Below are 22857 nucleotides of genomic sequence, written 5' to 3'. Positions count from 1 at the left end.
TGTTCAGTCGGGGACTCCGTCAGCTTCTTATGAAACATAGATGCTGCTCCCTCGGCCAGATTAACAGGAGCACCAAGAGGGTGAAACGATCAACCACACACACACACACACACACAAACACACTGCATATGTATACAAACAAGCACATACGCCAACTCACACACACAGTAATTGGTGTCAATTGGCTTTTCTGTGTCTCAGGAGAATCTCCTGATGCGTATCCACTTCCACATCAGCGCGGAGAGCAGAGAGGACATCTGCACAGCCAAACACTGCATTCCACACCAGAAGTTTGCCATGACTCTGTTCGAACAGGTAAGTTGTTGTTCGGCCTCGGCCTTCCCTTTAAAGAGCTGACAGATGGTTTGCTTTTGGGGATTCATTAAAAAGAGAAAAACAAACTGTCCACACAAACATTTGTGAACTAAAGCTGAGGACGTATTTGTGTTTGCAGTGTGTGTGTAACAGCTGTGGGGCCACGTCGGACCCCCTGCCCTTCATTCAGATGGTTTATTACATCTCCACTACGTCCCTCTGGTAAGACCACACACACTCTCTCTCCACACATAAACACACACCCGTACACACACATACACTGCAGTAAATCTGGCAGCAAGCTGAAGCTGGGTGGCAGTAAAGGAAGGTACAGCGTGTTCTTTTTCTTCTCACGGGTCCCTGCTGAACACTGAACTATGAGCACACGCGTGCTTGTGCGCGCCCGCACACACACACACACACACACACACACAATGGCGCAACAGGTGACAACAGGCACACAGGGCTTGAATACACTAGGGAGGTGCAGGTGATTGGACACAGATGGAGACAATCAGACACAATAGACAGACACGATAGACAATCACAGGAAAAGGCAGGAAGTGAAGCTAACCCAGGGACACAAGTGACATGAAACCAAAATAAAACAGGAAGAAGAACCAAACCGTGACACCTAGTCTGGGATAGCAGAAAGTCACACGTGGTACAGCGTGTTCTCTTTTTCTTCTCACGGGTCCCTGCTGAACACTGAACTATGAGCACACGCGTGCGTGTGCGCGCACACACACACACACACACACTTGTTATGCATATGCACTTACAGGTGAGCCGGTGACTGATGTCTCTCGTGTTCATGTGATGTCAGTGCAGTTGAATCAACACAAAGCAAGCTGTTGCACAAAACTCCCACGCACTCCGAGTCAATGAAACGAGGAAAGGGGAGGGGGGGGGGGAATTAATCAACTGTTTGATTTAGTAGACCCATGGGGGACACATAAATCCATAAGTGGAACAGTGGGTCGAACGAGGCAAACGAGAGAGAAATAAGAGGATGTATCATTCCACGTGCCGTTTGGAAATGGGACGCAGCAGAGGAGATAGAGGGGTGATCCGGGGGGCAAATAAATACTCTGCGTGGAGGTAGTTGCGGTGGTGCTGGCGTGCTGTGTATGTGCCTGCTAGCACTGCCAAGCTATTTTTACCCTCAGTGGAGCCCGTTGTTTACAGTCGAGGTGTACAAATATGCAAAAGCCGGCATGAGTAATAGGGCAAGCGAAAAGACAAATAAAAATGTCTAGCTCAGGCACATTCCGACAAATGTGGGCGGACGGGTGTTTCTCGGTGCTTTGTTGTTTTTCTTCTACGTTCTTATAGCCTCGCATCTCCCCTCTGCATTCAAGAGGAGAGGCCGAGCGCGGGGTGGAAATGGAGTGAGAGAGTGAGCGAGTATAGGAGAGGTTGAGTTCATTTCAGGGTAATGGAAGGGGTGAGAGGATGGGAGGAGAATCTTTATTCCTGAAGGAATACTTCCCCAGCAAAGCAAAACGATGCTGATTCATTGCACACATAATCCTGGTAGGTGCTACCAAGCTGCACACAGTCTTGCACAAGGATGATTATAATGTATATTAGAGTTTCTTCTTCAGAGGGCAATCGCACTTTTAAGGGATGAATGCAGCTCAGTATGAAAGTTATTATGCGAGTTGTAGATAAACTACATGATAATGGTTTGGTAATGTTATGGCCCCCTGTAGGGAAGTTTTAGTACGACCACTTTAGGAAGGTCAAATAACATAATCCCTCACAATCCCCGCCTTTATGACTGTTTACTCTACAATCATATTTTATTCTCCTTATTATAGCAGATAGGAAACACCCTGTGGGACTGACTCAGTATGTAGATGTGTGTGTGTGTGGTTTTCTGCCAAAATCAACAAGAGGAATTAAACAATTGCCTGCGATATTTTTATTTCTTGCCTACAGAACCACAAACTCAACACACGTCACATTTGGGCATCACAATAGACAACAAAAGCTCCCCTCCTGAGAAGCATGCACACTCACTGCGTTCATTATTTCTGTTGTTGTGTGTGATCCAATGCTGCAGTAACCAGGCAGTGAGGATGCTGGAGTGCAGAGAGAAACCCACACCGGACATGTTCGGAGAACTGCTCCGCAACGCCAGCAACATGGGAGACCTGCGCAACTGCCCTGTGAGAGGACACACACGTTGCAAACAAACACACATCAATGCACACACAGAAACCCTCACCAAGTTCTTTCTGCTCCAAATAAAAGTGTAATAAAAGTTAAAAAAAGAAGGAAATAGATACATTTTGCAGTGTAACCACTATGTTAGTTTAGTCACTTCTCGCTTGTTTTTTTTGGTGGGTCCACGTTAGATTACCAGCGGCTCATTTGGATTTTCATCCCATTTTCATCTTCACTTTCTGAAACGGAAAGCATTTTAGTACCCCACGTCATGACCTCCTTTACAGTAAAAAGTAATGATCAGGATTGTCTCGCAGAAGAAAGCAAAAGAACAATTTTGTTTCCCTATCCTCAAATGCATTGCCCGCTGCATAGAAGAGATTACAGAGAGCGAGGGAGAGATGTTGTTTATGGTGCCTTTGTCCTGCAGGTTTGTGTGTTTTGCAAATGTAGAACGCTGCTGCTGCTGAGTAGATCCAGCTTGGCCCCTCTTTCTCTGTGCTCCAAGTGTGCGCACAAAGAGCCTTCTCGGCTGCCCATCTCTGCACACAGCACCATCGCCACATCCTTCGTCGCCTATGCACACACAGTCAGCTTATTCTTGGCCCCGGCGGGGAGACGTTGTGCGTGCCCGGTCCTGTGGGACACCTGTTTATCTTCCACCACTCCGGCGCTGATCTTTTGTTTGGAACGTGCCGGGCTTTGCTCAAACAAAGTGATGCTCTTTGGACGGGAGCGAGGCTGCTGGAGTATACTGTGGGGGGCAAATTGAAGCTAGGAGCGGATGTTTGCTATGTTCTGGATAGAAAAACGTTTTGTTTCTTTGAAATATGCGCAAATTGATTGAAAATAGAGTTTCTAATTCAAACTTAAAAAAGGCCATGAAACCTCATTTCAATCCTTTTACTATAAGTAATTTAGGATTTGAGAAATCTGATTTATTTATTATGCAGAACTGCATATTTCATTTATCTAACCTTTTTACCTCCAAATAAATTTGTTAAGATGATTGTGTTGGATTGCTGCCTACAGCGTGTCTCACTAACTGCTTTGGTTTCTCAACCAATGAGACTCTGCCGTCGCCATGTTGGCATTTTCCCATCCGTCATGTTACCACGGCAATAATGGGCAAAACTACAAAAATATTACCCACGGTTTTGGAAGTTTTGTGAATATGCCGGTTTTGTTTTTCACCAATCCCATATGTCTCCTTAGCTGCCATTCCACTGATAAAAGTGCATTCTGCAAACCTACTGTATCCTTTGACAGCAGAACTTTTATATAACTCGCCCTCTCCTAGAAAGGGCTGCATAGCCACAGCAGGAAAAAAGAAGACATCCTTGCACACAGCTTTCAGAGATTGTGTGTTCTTTTGGATGAATGCCGTTGACAGGCGCCGCAGAGAGCCAACTGGGGCCCGTGGTGTCCCGTCCACGTGTCCCACGCTTAACACGTGTGTCTCGGGCTGCTGCGGCCCAGCTTGCGATTGTGTTCCCTCCTGAGAATTCAAATGCAGATCCTGGCAAAATACCTTCCTGCCGTCTCTGGTGCCAGCGCGGCATCCACAAAGAAGGAGAGCGCTGTGTGCGTGTATGTGTGCGTGTGTGTGGTGTTTGGCAAAGAGTCCGCTTGCCAGGTTGTTCTCAGGCTGTTTCCGAGCCCGCTCTGCCAGCGCTGCGTGCTCGGCATGTGCATGTGTTTGCTCTGCGTTGTGTCACGACTCAAAGGAAGGATTCGGAACAGGCGGTTCTAAACTCAACAGAAGGCTCGAGAGACAAATAAAACTCGGCACAGAACTTCTTCCCCTGTCGTCCTCTCTTAACCCCCCCTCATCATCTATCTCTCTCTCTCTTTATCCGGCCTTTTATCTCCGCCTCTCCTTCTCCTGCCGTGCAGTTTGTCCCTGCGCGTGTCCATCACTGCCAAATAAAGGGATGGCGTTAGCGATGGTGATGCAGGATGAACAAAACCTGTCTGTTCACACACACCTGTCTGTTCCTCCCCCCCCCCCCCCCTCCTGCCGTCCCAGAGTAACTGTGGGGAGATCCTGCGCATCCGTCGGGTGCTGATGAACTCACCGGAGATCGTGTCTATCGGGCTGGTGTGGGACTCGGACCACTCGGACCTGGCGGAGGACGTCATACACAGCCTGGGGACCTGCCTGCGTCTGGGAGATGTAAGGGAAGCACACGCAACACAAAACCCACCCACACACTCACATTACGACACTTTGGTCCAAATGGTTGAAATGCTTCAACGCATAGATGGATTTCCATTAAATGTGTTAAATTATGTTTCAAGAGTATGAATCCTACTGACCTTGGTGAGCCTGTAACTTTTACTGTCTTTGTTTAGTGACGTCAGCGAGAACGTCATATTCAATGGATTCTTACTTTCTTGGATTCTAGCTAACTCTCACTTATTCCAAACTATTGTATCATGAATGATATGTTTGGGATGTAAGTGCTTGAAGTCACGATGACATTTGATCACTGGTTGACAGTAGAAACGATCTGTTTTTACGAAGGACTTATGACTTTGGGTTATGGGTTTTGTCATGAAAGGGTAGACAAAAAGTGGGCAACTACATATTTAACTTATAAATACATATAAACTTTTTTTTTGACAAACTCTAGAGTGAGTGTAGTATTTCCTTCATTTAAAAGGCACCATGTTCAATTTAAGACTTAAATCTCACCAGGTTGTAGCTTTGAGCTAATTTACATCTCGGTAAGTAGAAAACAAGAGTACTTTTCTTGTAATCACATTAAGCATCACCTTGTTTGAGGATATCATGAATATTGTCTCAACAATTTCTTAATTATGATTAAATTACCCTGTTTTTCTCCACGTTTTTGTTGTAATCTACAGCGTTGGCTACTCTGCCCTGTTGTTAGTGCAGACTCATTTAACCCCTACCCCTAGTGTCGCGGGGGTGCTGCTGGTGCAGGTTGAGGGAGGACTCAAATGCAGGACTTTCAAAAAAGTGCCAAAAACGGGCAGACGTGCACAAACCACCGCAGGTAACACAGACAATGGCGCAACAGGTGACAACAGGCACACAGGGCTTGAATACACTAGGGAGGTGCAGGTGATTGGACACAGGTGGAGACAATCAGACATGATAGATAATCACAGGAAAAGGCAGGAAGTGAAGCTAACTCAGGGACACAAGTGACATGAAACCAAAATAAAACAGGAAGAAGAACCAAACCGTGACACCTAGTCTGGGATAGCAGAAAGTCACACGTGTAGAAATGCTCAAATACACTCTTTGACAAATTGAGGATACAAAACGTGCACGCTGTAGAGTCCACTAAACAACCAATCTGCGGGTCACTGTGGAAAAACAAGAACGACCCCCTGACTTCCGTTGCTTTCGTGTAGCTGCTAGGCCTCAGACGTGTGCGACCCCCTGACACGTCACGGCAGTAATGTTGATGCATTTTTATGCCTCTGTAACATCTCTGAAGTGATATCTATGAATAATGGATGGAAGGGATTATGCGTTACTGTGAGTCAAGTTATTTCTTCTGTCTTCTGTTTATGCCTGCTGCTGTTTCCCCCCCGCTCTTGGGATATGAAGCTGGTTGTCAGATACGAACTGGAGGCACAATCCATCTCATTCTCTACTTTTGTTAAGTCAATGGAATCAGACAAAGTTAATTCATCTGCCTCCTGTATCCCTCCTCCTCAGCTACTGCTTTCCCCGTCTCTTTGTCTGTCCTCTGCATCTGCTTTCGCTCCTGTTGGCTTCCTCGTTACTCTTTTATGTTTATTTCTCGGCTTGGATTGGGTCATTTTAACGCTGATAGATGCAATTGAGAGATTATCAATGATGATGATGTCATTTATTATTATATGCCGGAAACCTGCTGGATCAAACTGATAAGATATGAAGATTTGCTTTTTATTTCGTGATTTTATATCGTAATAAATCGAATATCTTTTTTGAATATCCGGTCCAACAAAAATTGATATAAAGAGAATTCCGCTATCTTATAGATAAAAGATGAATTGATTAAAATAAGTCATCAACTTGGGGAAGTAGAGTGTTTGTCTGCAGATACCACGGCTGTAATGTTATTTGAATAACATGTTTTTCACTTGCACGTCTCACGCAACAGATTAATTTTATAATAATAATAATTTGATTAATAATATAAATGTGAGTGTTTCAATTAACACTCAAGGTTAATACAGGTACTTTGTGACACCTGTAGTCCAAACCGAAACAGTTGTAAATCACTAAGAGGAATGTGAAATCAGCTGCCGATAACGATAAGGTATAAAACAGCCATAGTAGTATGTTTTTCAAAAAGTGTCCTTGGGGAAAACTAAAGGAGAGCGGGACGACCGTGGACAGCCGCTACGTTCTTAAACCAACACTCTGAGTACTTCTGTGTGTTTAACACGGGCCAATACCGACTGTATTACTGTGTTATCCGTGCATCACATCTGCATGAGAAGCTGAATACCTGCATCGCTGTACATTATGTGCTGCATACGGTGTGTCAAGGATCACTGCATGCAGCACAGTGTGTAGGTTGAATGTAGGTGTATTTACATTAATTCGCCGTATCCCTATCTCTCTCCCCTACCTCTTCCCTGCATCCCCCCTCTCACCCTCCCTCCCTCGCTCTCTCTCCCTCTGTAGTTGTTCTACCGTGTGACAGAGGAGAGGGCTCGCCAGGCAGAGCTCTACTTGGTGGGCATGGTGTGCTACTACGGCAAGCACTACTCCACCTTCTTCTACCAGACCAAGATACGCAAGTGGATGTACTTCGACGACGCCCACGTCAAAGAGGTGAGGCACAGTTCAGGAGTCTGCATGCTGCGAGGCTGTGCAGTGCTGTGCGGTGTCCGCAGCACCTCCATTTGTGCCTGTCTGAGCAGCAGTCGCAAGAAGTGCGCCGTGTGTCGCTGGCGGTTTAATCGCTGTCTTCGAATGACCGTAGTGCGGGTTTAAGTGCTTGAACCGGTGTCATGATTCAAACGTTAGGGGATCCCGCCACAAGGCTGGGAAAAGATTTACATTTCGTGGTGACTGACCCGAGGGAAGAGGGGTCTGTTTGTGTCAAAAGTGTGATTTAAAGTAACACTGTGTCCTTGACACATTTCACACTATTGGACGTATTAGGTATTGAGCTGATGGAAAAAGGACACACAGCAGCACACTGCGTGTCTGACCTTCTAGTTTTGGTAGCATATTGTATATTTTAATATGAATAGATGACTTTGTCTGTGTGTGTGTGTGTGTGTGTGTGTGTGTGTGTGTGTGTGTGTGTTGCCCTGCTGCACCCCCAGATCGGTCCCAAGTGGAAGGACGTGGTGTCCCGCTGTATCAAAGGCCACTATCAGCCCCTGCTGCTGCTCTACGCTGACCCCCGTGGGACGCCGGTGATACTGCAGGAGAGCCCCAACCCACAACTGGAGCTCCAGCACTGCAGCAGCAAGGCTGGTTACGACAGCGAAGACTCTGGTACGCCAAAGATGACACACTCTGCCACAAAGCAGATTATTCTGTGTTTATCATCGAGGCGGGGCGTGATTTCAGCTTTAAAGCTCTGACCTTCAACCCTCTAATACTACTTCTGCCTCTGTACATTGCAGCGGCTGAACATATTTTCCTGCCTTTTAACTGTACACATATGGGGGTGCCGGATTAACAGGAAGATCATCTCTCCCTTTTCTCTCCTTCCCACTCAGGTCGGGAGCCGTCCATATCCAGCGATACCCGCACCGACTCCTCGACGGAGAGCTCAAGTCACCGAGCCTGTCGCAGCCGATCCCTCCATCAGTCGACGGGCAGCCACCTCTCCAGCGAATCCCAGACCACTGTGGTGTGCAACCACGACATCGGCGCGCCGCCGCACGGAGCCGAAGCCGGAGGTAATTCTGCATTTGAGTCCAGGTGCAAAGCCACCGATACAAAGTTACCTCCGCTCGTATTTGACTGCGGAATTTGTCCCAGGAATAAGTAAGAGCAAACGGTGGTAATGAAGTGAGTTGTTAGTTCATCCCTGCAGACTCTTTAGGTTATCAGCCTTGTTGCTGGTTATTCTCATGTTTACTTGCACTGCTGCCTACATAATTGGCCCCTGTGGGATAAATAAAAGTCTTATTGGGTATACTTTTTTCCGTCATTCGACAACGTTCAGAGTCTGCAGTGGAGGGTCCTCCCCACCCTCCCTCTCCTCCTCTGCAGGAGTACAAGGAGACGGCTGTCTTCCTCCTCTCTTCCCGCCGGCCACTCACCTCCTCCTCCTCGTCATCTCGCCCACTGTCCTCCTCGTCTTCGTCAGGAGTTGGGGGCTGTGAGGGCGGGGCTGGGGGGCCTCAGTGGGAGGATGAAAGCACCAGCAGTGAGAGCAAGTCCAGGTACTGCGCCACTAAGACACATCGACTGCTGCTTCCAAATTCCCTTTCAGTCCCATTCATCGTGTATTTTGTGACTATTTACCTGTGCTAAGATGATAAGTGATAAGTGAGTATTCTGCCTTAAGCAAACAGATGTAAGAGTCCTGCACTGTGTAACATCCTCCTCCCTGGCATTGTAGTTCCTCTGGAGGCCGCTACAGGCCAACCTGGAGGCCCAGAAGAGAGGCCCTGAACATTGACAATATCTTCACCCAACCGAGAGGCTCCTCTCTGGGCTTCAACACCCTACCGGGTCCCTCCCTTCTTCCGGAGACCCGGGATATCTTTCCCTCTGCGGGACCTCCTCCACCGTCAGAGCCGGGGCTGCAAGAGTCGGAAGGGAGGGAGTCTGGGGTGTTGGAGGCGGGTTTTGGGCTGGTCGGACAGCCCAGGTACCTGAGCAGCGGGCGGACAATGGGTCCCCCGGCCCCTCCACCTCTGAGAGGGGTGGAGCACCAGCCACGTCTGATTCAGAGGATGGAAAGTGGCTACGAGAGCAGTGAGAGGAACAGCAGCAGCCCCGACAGGTAGGAGACTCACAAATAACAATTACTTTCCGTCTCTGTCCTTCATTGTCTTTCCCTCTCAGGGTTTCTCTGTCATATTGAATTTCACTTCATCTGCTTGAAATAGTGAATGTGAAAACGAACAAACTTGTCCAACATCAACAAATCAAATGGACCGATTTGTCAAGAGACATGATCTGCACTCTCAACGTTTATTCCTCTTTTGTCTCCTTTTCTTGCTCTCTTTGTTTTTGTTTCTTTCCCTCCCCAGGGAGGTGGGCCAACAGAAACGGGTGTTGATGTCAGGACCTTCATGGCGCTCGGTGCCCAAGTCAAAGAGCAGCGGTGCCATCCTGCAGGAGCTGCCCTCACCCAGCTGGGGCAGCGGCTCCAGCAGCGGTGTGTAACCACCGCATGTTCCCAGATCTCCACTGTGACTCGTATTCGACCCAATTGACCGTTTTCCATCTTCCCGTTTTGCGTTTGCTCAGGCGGACCAGGGCGCAGTGAGCTGGACGAGCTGCAGGAAGAGGTGGTGAGGAGAGCCCGCCAGCAAGAGCAGCAGAAGCGGAGGGAGGCAGAGCGGGAGGCTGCCATGGGATTCAACCCCAAACCCAGCAAATTCATGGACCTGGACCAGCTCCAACACCAGGGTATGCTAACGGAAAGAGGGATGGAGGGAGAGACGGAAAGAGATAAGTGGGAGAGAAAGAGGGGGGAGGAGAAAGAAGAGGTGGGAGTTTAGAAGTTATTTAAAGAGAGGGAAAAAGATTATATCTTTAAGGTCACATTATCACCTGTTTAGTGTAGTTTGGCATCTGATATAATTTCTTAATGAACATCAGATGCGTTATATCGCTCCTGGTTTGCATTACAAAGTTCAGAAGCATTAAGTAATGTACCAGAAATGGAGTGATGCATGATGGGAACTGTAGGATTGCTTTTGGAGTTTGGCTCATACCAGACTGGTAGTTGCATTCATTTCTACTTCAGCCCCTCGGCTCTGTTGGTAAACTAATCTGGTCAGCTGTGGTTGGATTGCTGGGATATTTTGTACATTTGTGTATTGTGGTTGAAATCCGCCCTGACTTTTCCTGCAGTGCCTCAACAATATAATTTGTCCTAACTAATAACTAATGTAACTAATGAGGTTCCCGACAACCTCAGCTCTACCCTGTGTTCAGCACTGATTCCCACGTGCTAACGCGGCAAAAGGCAATACTAAAAGGCTGAACATTATACCTAGTAACTCTTTTTAGCATGACATTAGCATTTAGCTCAAAGTACAGATAGTCCCAGAGACACTAGCATAGTTGTAGACTCTTAGTCTTGTTTAATCCGTCTCTGGCAAGTCCCGCAACTTTGTGTATTTAGTAGTGCAAATCCACAATCAGGACTTGAGACTTGACTTGGACTTGATTCCTGTGAGGCGACTTATTTCAGATAGGGAAACATTGTGATACACATTCAGACAATTTAAAGATTTATATTGTGATATTTGGAGACTTGTGACATGACTGACACGAGTTTAATGACACAACAACTTCGAGACATACTGTGAGACACTTGACTCTCGAAACACAGCTATGGTGTGGTCCACATGCCCATATGTGTGTTTTCAGGCATAATCTAGTTTGTGCAGCTACACAATATATTTCTCTTGCCTGTGTTGATATTTTAAAAAAGGATCTGCATCCGTATGTGAGAGAGCCTCGTCTGAACTGCAGGGGTGCAGGTTTTCCCCTTCCAGCTCAGCACTTACTAAATCCGTATCAGGGATTATCGTGTTGTGTCCTGGCCGTCCTAATGTGTGTGCTTCAGTGTGTTCAGCCTCGTGTACCTGACCACGGACACACACACACACTCCTGTGAGCATACTCAACCTTGATGAAAGGACGACTGGCGAGTGAACAGATGGCATTGCTATCAGTGCGATTACGTAACCAAATCTGGTTTCCCACATCCATATCTATGGTCTAAACTGGACTCCAAACAATCTACCATAGCGTTTTAGAGGATGTTACAGCCAACGACAAAAACAGTGCTGCCGTCAAGCCTCCTTTATTCCGTCTCTATCAATCAAGGGTGCAAACTCAGGAGGGATGATGGCTGCTCTTTTATTGTCCTCTTCTGCATCTTTTTTTTACACCAAACTAACAGGATTCAACATGTGTTGATCTGTTGACACCCTGGTGTGTGTGGCTTCATGAACGTAGCCTTCACTTTGCTCCTCATTGATCTGATCTTGACTTTTTTGACTTACTAACTGCAGTCTGTGCAGAGTGGGAAGAGATGCTATGTGTGGGAATCATTTCCATCCTCTGAAGTCTGCAGTGTTGGTTAACACAACTGGTTAGACTAAGTGTAATGGTACTGTAGACCAGTGATTCTCAACTGGCGTTTTTAGTGGGTCGTGGGCCTTTCCATGGGAAAATAAAAATTAAAAAAAAAATTCATCCTGTGATTTTATTTTGAAGGGACTTTTTTAATGCAGCGGAGTGTCGTTTTTTGCCGGCTCATCCGTCCATGTTTTCAGTCAAACATATGGAACCAAATCCTGGTCAAAAGTTGACCTGGACAAAAGTTGACCTGGATGAAAAAAAAAAGTTTTATTAAAAAAAATATAGAACTGAGTCAAAATTTTATTCCACCCCAAAATACTTTTTGTCCACTTATTTTTATTTTGAATAAATTGTTGTGTCCAAGACCAAAACTTGAACTCTCAGGTTTACATTTGTTTTTCTAATGATCAAAACATTTGACCTGGATTTGGCTCCATACAAAACATGTATAAATTACACAGCCATTGACTTACAGTAAAGGAGCGCAAGCATGCCGGCGCCCTCATAACCACTCCTTCTGCTCTGCTTCTACTTTCTCTCCTCTTGTCTCAGCTGTTCCTCCGTCCTTATACTTTCTCTCGTCTTTATCTGTCGCTGTGTCTCCTTCCGGTATTCTCGTTGTGGTTTTCCCTCCTCTTGCGTTTCCACACTCTCCTCCTCTCTGCCGCTCTGTCCTTACACCTTCCTGTCTTTTTCTCTTTTTTATCTCCCACTCTGCGGTTAACATCCTCAGCTGTGCTCAGACCCCTGCATGAGGCTAACGCTCATAGCGGATTGGTTGTAGCTGCGTGCATGAGGAGCACTGGGGGCCCAATCAAACGCAGGCAGGAACAGGAAATGGAACGGGAGACAGGAAGCACCCACCCACAGGGGCCTCGCAGGTACCACCACTGTCCCCCCCTTATGTGTCCGCAGCGGTGCCTGTCTCAAAACCTCCTCAGAACCCCCTCCCTCACTCAGTGTGTGTCCTCGGCTCGAGCTGTCCTTAAACCCAGGCCAGGACCCCCCCCACCCTGTGTGTTTGTCCTCTGGGTACTGGCTGTCTAAAAAAACTCCTCAACCCACTCATGTTTCAGCTCGTGGCTGCCTGGAATCCCACTGCGAGCACTGCACTCTCCCACCCCGCTGTGTGTCTGCGTGCGCCCAAATGTGTGTGCGTTCCCAAAAGCACATTTGACTGTGTGTTTTGTTGCAGTGCAGTAAAAAAAGCCCTGCTTTGCTCAGCTTTGTGCAGCGGTCGAGAATGAGAAGAGGGATGCGGAGATGCTCTCTTCTTTTTGGCGCTTTGCTGCTTCGCGATGCTGCTCTTTGTAGCTGCGTGCTGCAGAGGCTTCCCTCTGCTTTTTGTGTCCCCCCCACCGCGTCTCTCCTGTCTGCTGCCGTGTGACTGTAGTGACAGATCCAATGCTGCGGATTGTCGTTTTTGTTTCCTTTGCTCTTTGCTGCTGTGATTGTGTGTAACAGAAGGTCAGTTGGCCTCCTTGTGCGTGTGTGTGGAGGGAAAAGAGAGCTTTAGTAGTGAAGTTTTTCACGATGAGCTTCTCATTTCATATTTAAAGAGGTAGCTAATAACATGTCATATAGTTGAATAATAATAATTAGTTATTGAGCCCAAGCATCCCATGGATTTAATTATTTATATTATGCTTTGGACTGGTGTTCAGACAAAACAAGCTTGTCTTGTTGAGTTAATGCAGTGTTAAGTTTCATTAGAACTCATATTAAACTGCAGCAAAATTTATAAGAAATCGATTAATTGTAAATCCAACAGCAGGAGGGTGAGCAGAAGGAGGAGATAAAGCTCTGCGCTGGGCTTCTTTTTATTACCTTCCTCCTCTCCATAGATCAACACAAGCTTCAGATTTATCGCTTGCTGTTGCAAAGCCTACTGGGTAATTACGGAGGCTGAAAGAGACGAGAGAGTTCAGTGTGGGGGATGGGGGCTGACGCGCACAACGTCTAAACAGACAAATTAACACACATGCTCATACACACACACTGATGAATAATCACTGCAGAGAGAAAACCACTAATGTTCAACATAGATCATGTCCTCCACATATCAACGCATGTAAATCAATAACCTAATATAGTGGCCCGCTGAGACCGAATTACTGCAGACTGTCGAGGCTACATTTATTCTCAGTTGAGCTACTGCATCAGCACAGCAGCGCGTAGATTGCTGTCTGAAGATTTGAATGTCATTACCAGAGTCTTCGGCTGCTCGAGGATGTGTGGGTGTGCCGTAGGGTTCAGCAGCGGCCTGTCGGTCACTGGAGCACAACGTGTGCCTTGCTCATGGACAGCATGGCTTTGAGATCCCACTTTCTATGCTGCATCACTGTGTGTCTCTGCTGTGTGTGTGCGTCTGTTTTCTGCTTGTTTATCCTGCTGTGCTGTGGTGACCTTCCCGCTATGCAGTAACTCACCTGACGTCACAGCATTGTTGTTGTTTTTTTAGGGGGGGTGGGTGTGTTTTTCAGTGCTACTGGCTCACTGACACCCTCCTCCTCTTGTATCCTCTAGTGAACAGCCTGGCCCGGGCCAAGTACTGCTGACGCCCAATCAGGAGGAGGAAGAGGACCAAGCAACAGCCAACCAGGACGCTGCTCTGGGCCCGGACCCTCCACCCTATCGACCTGCTCCCCCTCGATTCCCGCTCACCCTCAGCATCCCTCACCCTTGCGCCCCTTCCAGCCAAGGGGAGGAGGAAGAGGGTGGGCTCGTGGGGAGGAGCGGGGAGCAAGGCCAGGATGGCAGTGAGGGGATGGGAGTGAGGCTGTGCGAGTTGCTGCAGGCAGGGGGGGTGAGGGTCAGACCCCTGGGGAAGCACTTAGCCATCTCTCTGCCCTCGCTTCCTCTGCGTCTATGGGACACACACACAACACACAGGGCGCACTCCGCACACCTTGAACCCCCGCGCGCACATCCTCCCCCTCCGCCCTCTCCTCCTCCCCCCTCTTCCCTGGTGCCAGCCTCTGGGCAGAGGAGACCGCTCACGCCTCTCTGGCAGCCCCCCCAGGCCCATTCCACCGGCAGCGCCGCTCTGCATTGGCCAAGGCACCAGGCCGCAGTCGACGGCGGAACGCGTCATTGGTCCTCCTGGAGTTTGGACCGCCCAGACGCCGTGGTGACGCCGTATGACACGCCCCCGGACCGCTGTGTCTCCATCAGGCCGCACACTTCCAGTCAGCACTGCAGCCATGGTTGCCAGTCCTCTCCAGGGCGCTGCAGCTCCCAGCATGCCCCGGGGGAAGAGGGCGATCCCTGCAGTGACTGCGAAGAAGCCAAGCTGTCTGAGCTTGACTCCCTTTACCAGGCCAGTCTGCTGGCTGGAAAGACAGGTACACACGAACACGCACACACAATAGGAATGTGGATCTCTGACCAAATATATAGCAGTCAATTGTCAGAATATTGATTGACAGGGAATGTGTCCCTGTTGAATAAAACAAAGATGCAAATGAAGTCCTTCAAAATATGTAACTAAATGAGTATTCAAGCTTTGGGGCGAAATGTGTATTTAAGGGGAATTGATAGTATTGTAAGGTCTCATTACCTGATATCCAGTAAATATTAAAATAAATGTCTTATATGTAATAGACAAACTGCTAAAGGTAAGTATAGTAGAAAGTATTTTCTGCACGTATTTAGAATGGCAGCACATAAGTGTTTATGCAGGTTGTTGCCGCCACAAATTTTTATATTTTCTTTCTGACACGAACTTGTGGCGGACCCAAATGCAGCACAACAGCACGGAGGGTTTAGTTAACGTTTTTATTAAACACGGCTTCACAGCAGGCGTTAGGGCACGGTGAGAGGCAGAGCAGACTTCGGTCCTCAGGGTCGGGGTGACGTTCAGGGTGGCCGGAGAGGAAATGCCGGGAAACAGCTGGTGCTATCGCTGGGCCGGTCGGGGAGCCGGAACACAGGAGCGGAAGCGCCGGGCAGTCAGGGGATTCGCCGGGCAGACCGGGGAGCAGGCAAACAGAAACTGAAGGCTGACGTGCTTACCGGGGCGGAGACAGACGAATAGGTCGGGAACAGGCAGGGTCGAAACCGGGAGATCAGTCCAAGGGAGAGTGCTGGATAGGCTTGCATGACGCGAAAAACAATCTGGCAGTCACAGGCTGGGAGTGCAGTGCTTAAGTAGCGGGGCTGATTGTAGATGCGGAGCAGGTGTGGAAGGCAGGAGAGACCATAGTGATGAGGAGGTGGAGCTGGCAGGTGAGTGTGACTTTCTTGCCTTTAAGAGGCCTTTTGGTGTGCTCACACATTTATGAAATATCAGAACAATGTATTAATACGTTTCCATATAGGAATTACTGGAATAACTTGATTAATCTGATATTATTAATAAATTAATAACTTGATTAAAACTGCTGAGACAGTGCCACCATAAAATAAACCCTTATTTAGTAGGCGTGTTGTATTGGTTCTGGTTTGGGGGGCTGCAACAGAAGTTATGTTAAATAAATAAATAATCATTTACTTCTGACATGTGAGATTATACATTTATGAACGTGCTGAAAGACAATCCTTTAGATTTTTGGTTTTGACCTCCATTCCTCCTTGTGTGTTTGTGTATGTGTGTTTTCAGGCTGCAGCCCATCAGAGAGGCTCATATCGAGGGTGATGGGCCAGGGTCGCTCCAGGACCCCAAACGCAGACATGGAAAGGAGCGTGTACGGGGCGGACTGCACCCCCACCTACCTCAACAGGGTAACTCTCTTCAAATAGAGCCCCCCCCACAGGTCATCTGTTGTCTCTGTCCTCCCAACGCCTGACGGACACTTTCTCGCTGTGCAGCCGGCGATCGTGCGGGATGCGCGCCACGGGGGGGAGCCCGACGACGCGGAAAACCCGAGGCGGATTGGACGCAGTCTGAGTGGCACGGTGGTGACCTCGCGCCGCAGCCGCCTGTCTGTGACGCCTAGCTTTGTGAGTGTGACTTCTTGCGCTCTGCCGCCCCCATTAGGTCGGTGCCTAGAACTGCACCTGCATGGCGGCGGCACTCTACACGCGCTCCTCTTCCCCGCTGTGTGTCTCGTTTGTCCCTTCTCTTTGTGCTGCTTTTTTCGAATTCCAATCCGTCCTCGTCTCTCTGCTCTCTTGGTTCTGTTTCTCTCTCAAAGGTGAAGCAGGCAGATGTCAGTGCCTCTCCTTGCTTACTTCCTCTCTTCTGAGTCCCTATTACTATTCAACCACTGTCATCTCCTCCATCCTCCTCATCACCAACACCTTCTCATCACCACCTCCCTCCACCGCTTCACAGGTAAACACTGCGCTGTCTATGTATGACATACTGCAATTACTAAATCAGGTTAGAGTAGCAAAGGAAAAATATTTTCTTGGCATGTTATTATTTCTTTGGTGAATATTTTCATTTCTGTGCTGAAATGTGCATTCATATTACTGCGGAGACCCAGTTATTTTCACCCATGTGGAAATGTGTCAAATGTAATTCAACTCCAAAAGAAAACACCTAGCTTTAATTAAAACAAAAATGATCTGTGGCATCATTCTTCTTTAGGATCACAGCTGTGAAGAACAACGACCTTCTTCAGAAACAACGCATGTTTCTACGACTTTTGTTGTTTTTCCTCTGTGCTAGAATGCCGCATTTAAAAACTGCAGACCTGTTTGATTATATTCAGGTCTCTTTTTAGGTCCTTTTTTTATAGTCCGAGGCATCTGGCGTCTTTCTATGCTTCTACAGCACGAGTGTGCAAATATCACTATATGCGCACCAATCTAAAATATTTTTTTTCTGTTAGATGAAAGTCTTGATATATTAATGAATATGTCGGTTCTCTTTGGTGCTTCACTTTGTAGAGAAAACACTTAGATATGTAAGGCGTCAAACTGAAACTCTCGTGGTAAGCTGCCTTAGGCCCCTGCATAATAAAAATAAACAAGAAACAGGGATGCTACAGAAACAGAAGAAGAAAAAACTGACTCAGACTCATAAAACCTCACAATTGTTTTTACTGGGTTTTGGATGTGAAACATTTTTTCTCCAATATGCAAAGCTTTCTTCTCCAAATATTTTTGGCTTCTTTGCTTTTGCTCTGCTTTTAGACAAAAGTGATAAGATGCATGTGAAAGGTGTGGCGTTTGGGATTGTTTCCGGTTGACTTTTCACACAATTAGTCACATGACCAGAGATGACTAAACAAGAAGAATAAAGTTTACTATGGAGATGCCATAAAGATAATCGAAGATATGCGAGACGTTAAAAATTCTTTTTTTCAAAAAACTTAAATCACATTTTTATCCAATATTGAGTAGAAAAAGGTTGATTTTTCTCATATATCTATGAGAAAATAACAGTGCTGTGCTAACCTACATTTTTGAGTTGTTAAAATTCATTTGAATAAATTACACAAAACATCCCTCTTTTAATGAAATACATATACAGGACTGTCTCAGAAAATTAGAATATTGTGATAAAGTTCTTTATTTTCTGTAATGCAATTAAAAAAACAAATGTCATGCATTCTGGATTCATTACAAATCAACTGAAATATTGCAAGCCTTTTATTCTTTTAATATGGCTGATTATGGCTTACAGCTTAAGAAAACTCAAATATCCTATCTCTAAATATTAGAATATTTCATCAGACCAAGTTAAAAAAAAGATTTATAACAGCAAAACAAAATCAAACATTTGAAAATGTCCATTAATGCACTCAGCACTTGGTTGGGAATCCTTTTGCACGGATCACTGCATCAATGCGGCGTGGCATGGAGGCAATAAGCCTGTGGCATTGCTGAGGTTTTATGGATGCCCAGGATGCTTCAATAGCGGCCTTTAGCTCATTTGCATTGTTGGGTCTGGTGTCTTTCAGCTTCTTCTTCACAATACCCCACAAATTCTCTATGGGGTTCAGGTCAGGGGAATTGGCAGGCCAATCGAGGACAGTAATGCCATGGTCAGTACACCAGTTACTGGTGGTTTTGGCACTGTGGGCAGGTGCCAGATCATGCTGGAAAATGAAATCCTCATCTCCATAGAGCTTTTCAGCAGACGGAAGCATGTAGTGCTCTAAAATCTCTTGGTACACAGCTGCGTTTACTCTGGACTTGATGAAACACAGTGGACCAACACTAGCAGCTGACATGGCTCCCCAAACCATCACTGACTGTGGGAACTTCACGCTGGATTTCAAGCAACTTGGATTTTGCTCCTCTCCAGCCTTTCTCCAGACTCTGGCACCTTGACTTCCAAATGAAATACAACACTTGCTTTCGTCTGAAAAGAGGACTTTGGACCACTCTGCAACTGTCCAGTGCTTCTTTTCCATAGCCCAAGTGAGACGCTTCTTCCGTTGTCTTGAGTTCAGAAGTGGCTTGACCATGGGAATACGGCATTTCCCGGACACATCTGTGAACAGTGGCTTTTGATACCTGGACTCCAGCTTCAGTCCACTGTCTTTGAAGCTCCCCCAAATTCTGGAAGCGACTCTTCTTCACAATGCTGTTAAGGCTGCGGTCATCTCTCTTGGTTGTGCAGCGTTTCTTGCCACATTTCCCCCTTCCAACAGACTTTTTGTGGATGTGCTTTGAAACTGCACTCTGAACAGCTTGCTCTTTGAGAAATTTCTTTTTGTGTCTTACCCTCCTGATGGAGGGTGTCAATGATGGTCCTCTGGACAGCAGTCAGATCAGCAGTCTTCCCCATACTTGTGATCTAGTTTACTGAACCAAGCTGAGTGTTTTTCAAGGCTCAGGAAACCCTTGCAGGTGTTTCGAGTTAATTAGACGATTCAAGTGATTAGTTGAATACCCTACTAGTATACTTTTTCATGATATTCTAATATTTAGAGATAGGATATTTGAGTTTTCTTAAGCTGTAAAGCCATAATCAGCAATATTAAAAGAATAAAAGGCTTGCAATATTTCAGTTGATTTGTAATGAATCCAGAATGCATGAGATTCCTGTTTTTTTAATTGCATTACAGAAAATAAAGAACTTTATAACAATATTCTAATTTTCTGAGACAGTCCTGTATGGCAGTATCCGCAAGTTATTTTCCAAAAGCAGTAGAATATACTTCACACACGTTTTTCATTTTTTGTATAATATTATATTTTGTGATCCAGCCCTGGAAGCGATGTCTCTTTAATAAAAACGTACTGTTGAATTTTAGCCAAATTCCAAAGTTTGCATAGATATTTAATTAGTGTGGTGGTCAGATGAAGTGTTTATTTTGAATATTGTTCATTGTAGTGAACTTGTGGAACCAATATGTTTCCCTGAGGGGCAGATTTAAGTATAACGCTGGGAAAAGCTTCCTCCAAAGAGCACGTCACATGTTGTCTGCAAGCCGTCGTCAGAAAGTCTCAATGTCGGGGCCGACCTGCTGTCCTCGTCTTGTCTCAGGAGCTGTCGGGCGGCGCCGGGAGCTTCTGGCTGTGTCTGACGGGCGTCAAGTTGTCCTCTGACCAGGGTCACCTGCTCCACTGACGTCTCCTCCTGGACGGGCCTCGCCTTCACGGGACCCGGGAATCGGCTCGGAAGGATTCGAGCTCGACTCCTATCCCGTCCCTCCTCCCGTGAACGACATGCACACGCAAAACACATGCACACATGCAACTCTGCACCGAGGTGGAGCCTCCCTCGGCGCCTGCAGCACCCCGCTTAGCCTCTCATTGCCTCCCTCCCTCTTTGACCTACTACTCTATGCAGTCACTCTGACCCCCCCTCCCCCCCACCCAACTACAGCCTCAACCTTCCCCCCTCACTTCCAGGGACTGTTATTTCTTGCCCCCCCCATCCCCTCCAGCCCACTGGGTGTCCAGAGGCTTTCCCTTTTCTCATAAGTGGCGTCGTCGGCTTGGCCGCTTACCGGGTCCAACGGGGACCTGAGCCCCCGGGGGAGTTGCCCCACGTTAACCTTAGCCCTTACCAAGTAGCCACGCCTCTTTCTCTTTGTTCATGGGCATCTCTTGTTGGATGCACACTGAGCAGAACGGGGTCTATTTCAGATGGACGGGCATATATTTTCTTTGTTTTTTTTCTTCTGTATCCGCGCACAGTAAATCTGCCCATCCCCGAACTCACTACTAACCAAAAGTCATGTACAGAAACCTTTATGTTAATTAATAAGACTTTATGGAATGTTGATAATGATGATTAACAAATATTGATAAACTTAAATATCTGCATTTCAAATAGGAGTGGAGTGCACTTCACAAGTGTCTAGCTGGGGTCCCCAGCCCCCATCTGCAAACCTATTGACAGCTCTCCCGTTTCTACTGGGAGAATAAACAGAAAAGCGCTTCCTTTTCCTCTCTCTCTCGTTAATTCACGCTTTCTTTCTTCCAAAAATGAAACGGTAACAGGGCAACAAGGGAGGAAAAGTCATAAAAGAATGAGAGTACGTAGTTTTTAAAATCCTTCTTAGGCTTCATCAATGAATGAAAGAGATGACTCAAGTGCGCTTTACAAGGTTACTCAGCAGAAGTGCCCTTTCCGAAGGCTATTTGACTGAGAAGCAGCTGGAGAGAAGTCTATGCCGTTTGTTTTACTTAAAGGCCTCAGGTGAACTTCAGTGGCACTTATATGTTCACACTATTATTTTTACCTTCCACTGGAACTGGTTTTGAGACCTCGTGAATAGAAAATACTCCTGTTCAGCCTGTGACGCTGACATGTCTAACATGGATATACTTTATATAATATATGTATTAGAGGTATATTTTCAGCCAGTGAGCTATCTTCTTCAGAGATGTCAACCATTCCTCAGTTGTATGAGTTATTAAACAGTTATAACGTAATTCACTCCCTTTACTGAGGAAACATTCTAACATGTGTACATTTATTATATACATTATTGTATTAAATATATGAAATAACAGTCAAAAACTGGCCTGTAAAGTCCCTCATGAATTGTACTGATGTTGACTGATCGATGTAACTAAACCAAAGGTTGGCACTTAATTCAGAGAGCGTATTGTAACATGTTCGTTTTCTTTAATTTAAATTGTTGGTTTTTTGTCTCTTTATTTATTTCTGGATGTGGGAGAATGTAGCCAATTGTAGCGCATGAGTCCGCTATGCAAATCACCCTTCCCTCACGATCCTGTATCCGAGACAGTCAGGAGGCAGACCCCCCCCCCCCCCACGGGCGCTCTCATGGACTCTGGCACGCGAGTGCAGGTGGAGGAGATCTCATGTTTAATGCTGCTGGTGAACTTTGTTGTTCTGCATTTATTTACTATGTTTCACCTGACGAAGTGCAAAAGCGAGAGGGAGGGAGCAAAAAAACAAGGGAGAAAGAGAGCGAATGAATGTAAACTACAGGATGAAAGTGTGTTTGTGAATGATGCGGTGGCCAGAGAGGTGTGGAGAGTGAAGTGGAAACTACTGCAGACGGTACACTGCATGTGTGTGAGAACTTGGGTGGTGTTGCTCCGGGAAAGAGGGAACCTGTATTTTTGCAATAAAGTTATTACCAACGCACTCCCACAGGGGGTGGGGGGCGTAACCACCGTACTTCTTCTGTGTTGTCATTTATTTTTGAAACGATCAGGAGTAAAGATAATTAGGGCCTGAGCCGACTGAAAGTCGGGCGAATTGTGTTTCTAAGAATTATTATATTTTTGCCACTTCAATCGCACTATTGGGGCCATATTCAAAAACTTCTTTGCATGCGCTTCAGAAGTGCGAAAAATTTAGATATTTTTGGATGTGCTCTACAAAAAAAGTCAACCATGGTATGCAAATTTTTACGGCATTTTGAATTTTGTGAAAAACACGTTTTTGCGAACTCCTCCCAGACGCTTGGTCCGATTCTTACGAAATCTTTGGCAAAATGATCATTGGCTCAATGCCATCAAAAGTTATTGAAAGAATGTTGATAGCTAATTTTTCAGTAAAGTTATGGACCAATGAAATGTGTAAGGGGTGTGGCCTGAAAGGAAAGACCTATAACTTCAAAAGTATAAGGCCTGTCCTCACCAAATCTATAGGAAATGTTCACAATGAGTCTTAGAACATCCCCAATTTTTCCAGGAATATTTGAACATTAGGGGGCGCTATAGTGATTCTCTGTATTTTTTGCACTTCATTTTTTGCATTTACAAACGAATGAACT

The 22857-nt window shown here is 46.3% G+C and overlaps 1 protein-coding gene across 8 annotated transcripts in view; it reads left to right on the top strand.

Annotated features, from left to right (window-relative positions):
- Positions 1-22256, top strand: part of usp54b (ubiquitin specific peptidase 54b) — a 69978-nt gene extending 47722 nt beyond the window's left edge. For 7 of the 8 annotated variants that reach the window (XM_037462781.2, XM_037462782.2, XM_037462780.2 and 4 more), the window contains 16 exons: positions 202-315; positions 455-537; positions 2384-2489; positions 4517-4663; positions 7145-7294; positions 7795-7969; positions 8197-8379; positions 8649-8868; positions 9048-9434; positions 9685-9812; positions 9905-10066; positions 12489-12636; positions 14282-15099; positions 16356-16477; positions 16565-16696; positions 20142-22256. In XM_037462781.2, the coding sequence (XP_037318678.2) occupies positions 202-315; positions 455-537; positions 2384-2489; positions 4517-4663; positions 7145-7294; positions 7795-7969; positions 8197-8379; positions 8649-8868; positions 9048-9434; positions 9685-9812; positions 9905-10066; positions 12489-12636; positions 14282-15099; positions 16356-16477; positions 16565-16696; positions 20142-20225 (3159 nt within the window). In that variant the 3' untranslated portion in view covers positions 20226-22256. Of the gene's footprint in view, positions 1-201; positions 316-454; positions 538-2383; positions 2490-4516; positions 4664-7144; positions 7295-7794; positions 7970-8196; positions 8380-8648; positions 8869-9047; positions 9435-9684; positions 9813-9904; positions 10067-12488; positions 12637-14281; positions 15100-16355; positions 16478-16564; positions 16697-16890; positions 17031-20141 lie in introns of all 8 variants that reach the window. The other variant, XR_005119799.2, reaches the window with a different exon arrangement.
- The last annotated feature ends 601 nt before the right edge of the window (positions 22257-22857 follow it).

Source organism: Pungitius pungitius, chromosome 21 (genome assembly GCF_949316345.1).
Source record: "Pungitius pungitius chromosome 21, fPunPun2.1, whole genome shotgun sequence".
Classification (NCBI taxonomy): Eukaryota; Metazoa; Chordata; class Actinopteri; order Perciformes; family Gasterosteidae; genus Pungitius; species Pungitius pungitius.
This window is presented reverse-complemented; position numbering and strand designations above follow the sequence as displayed.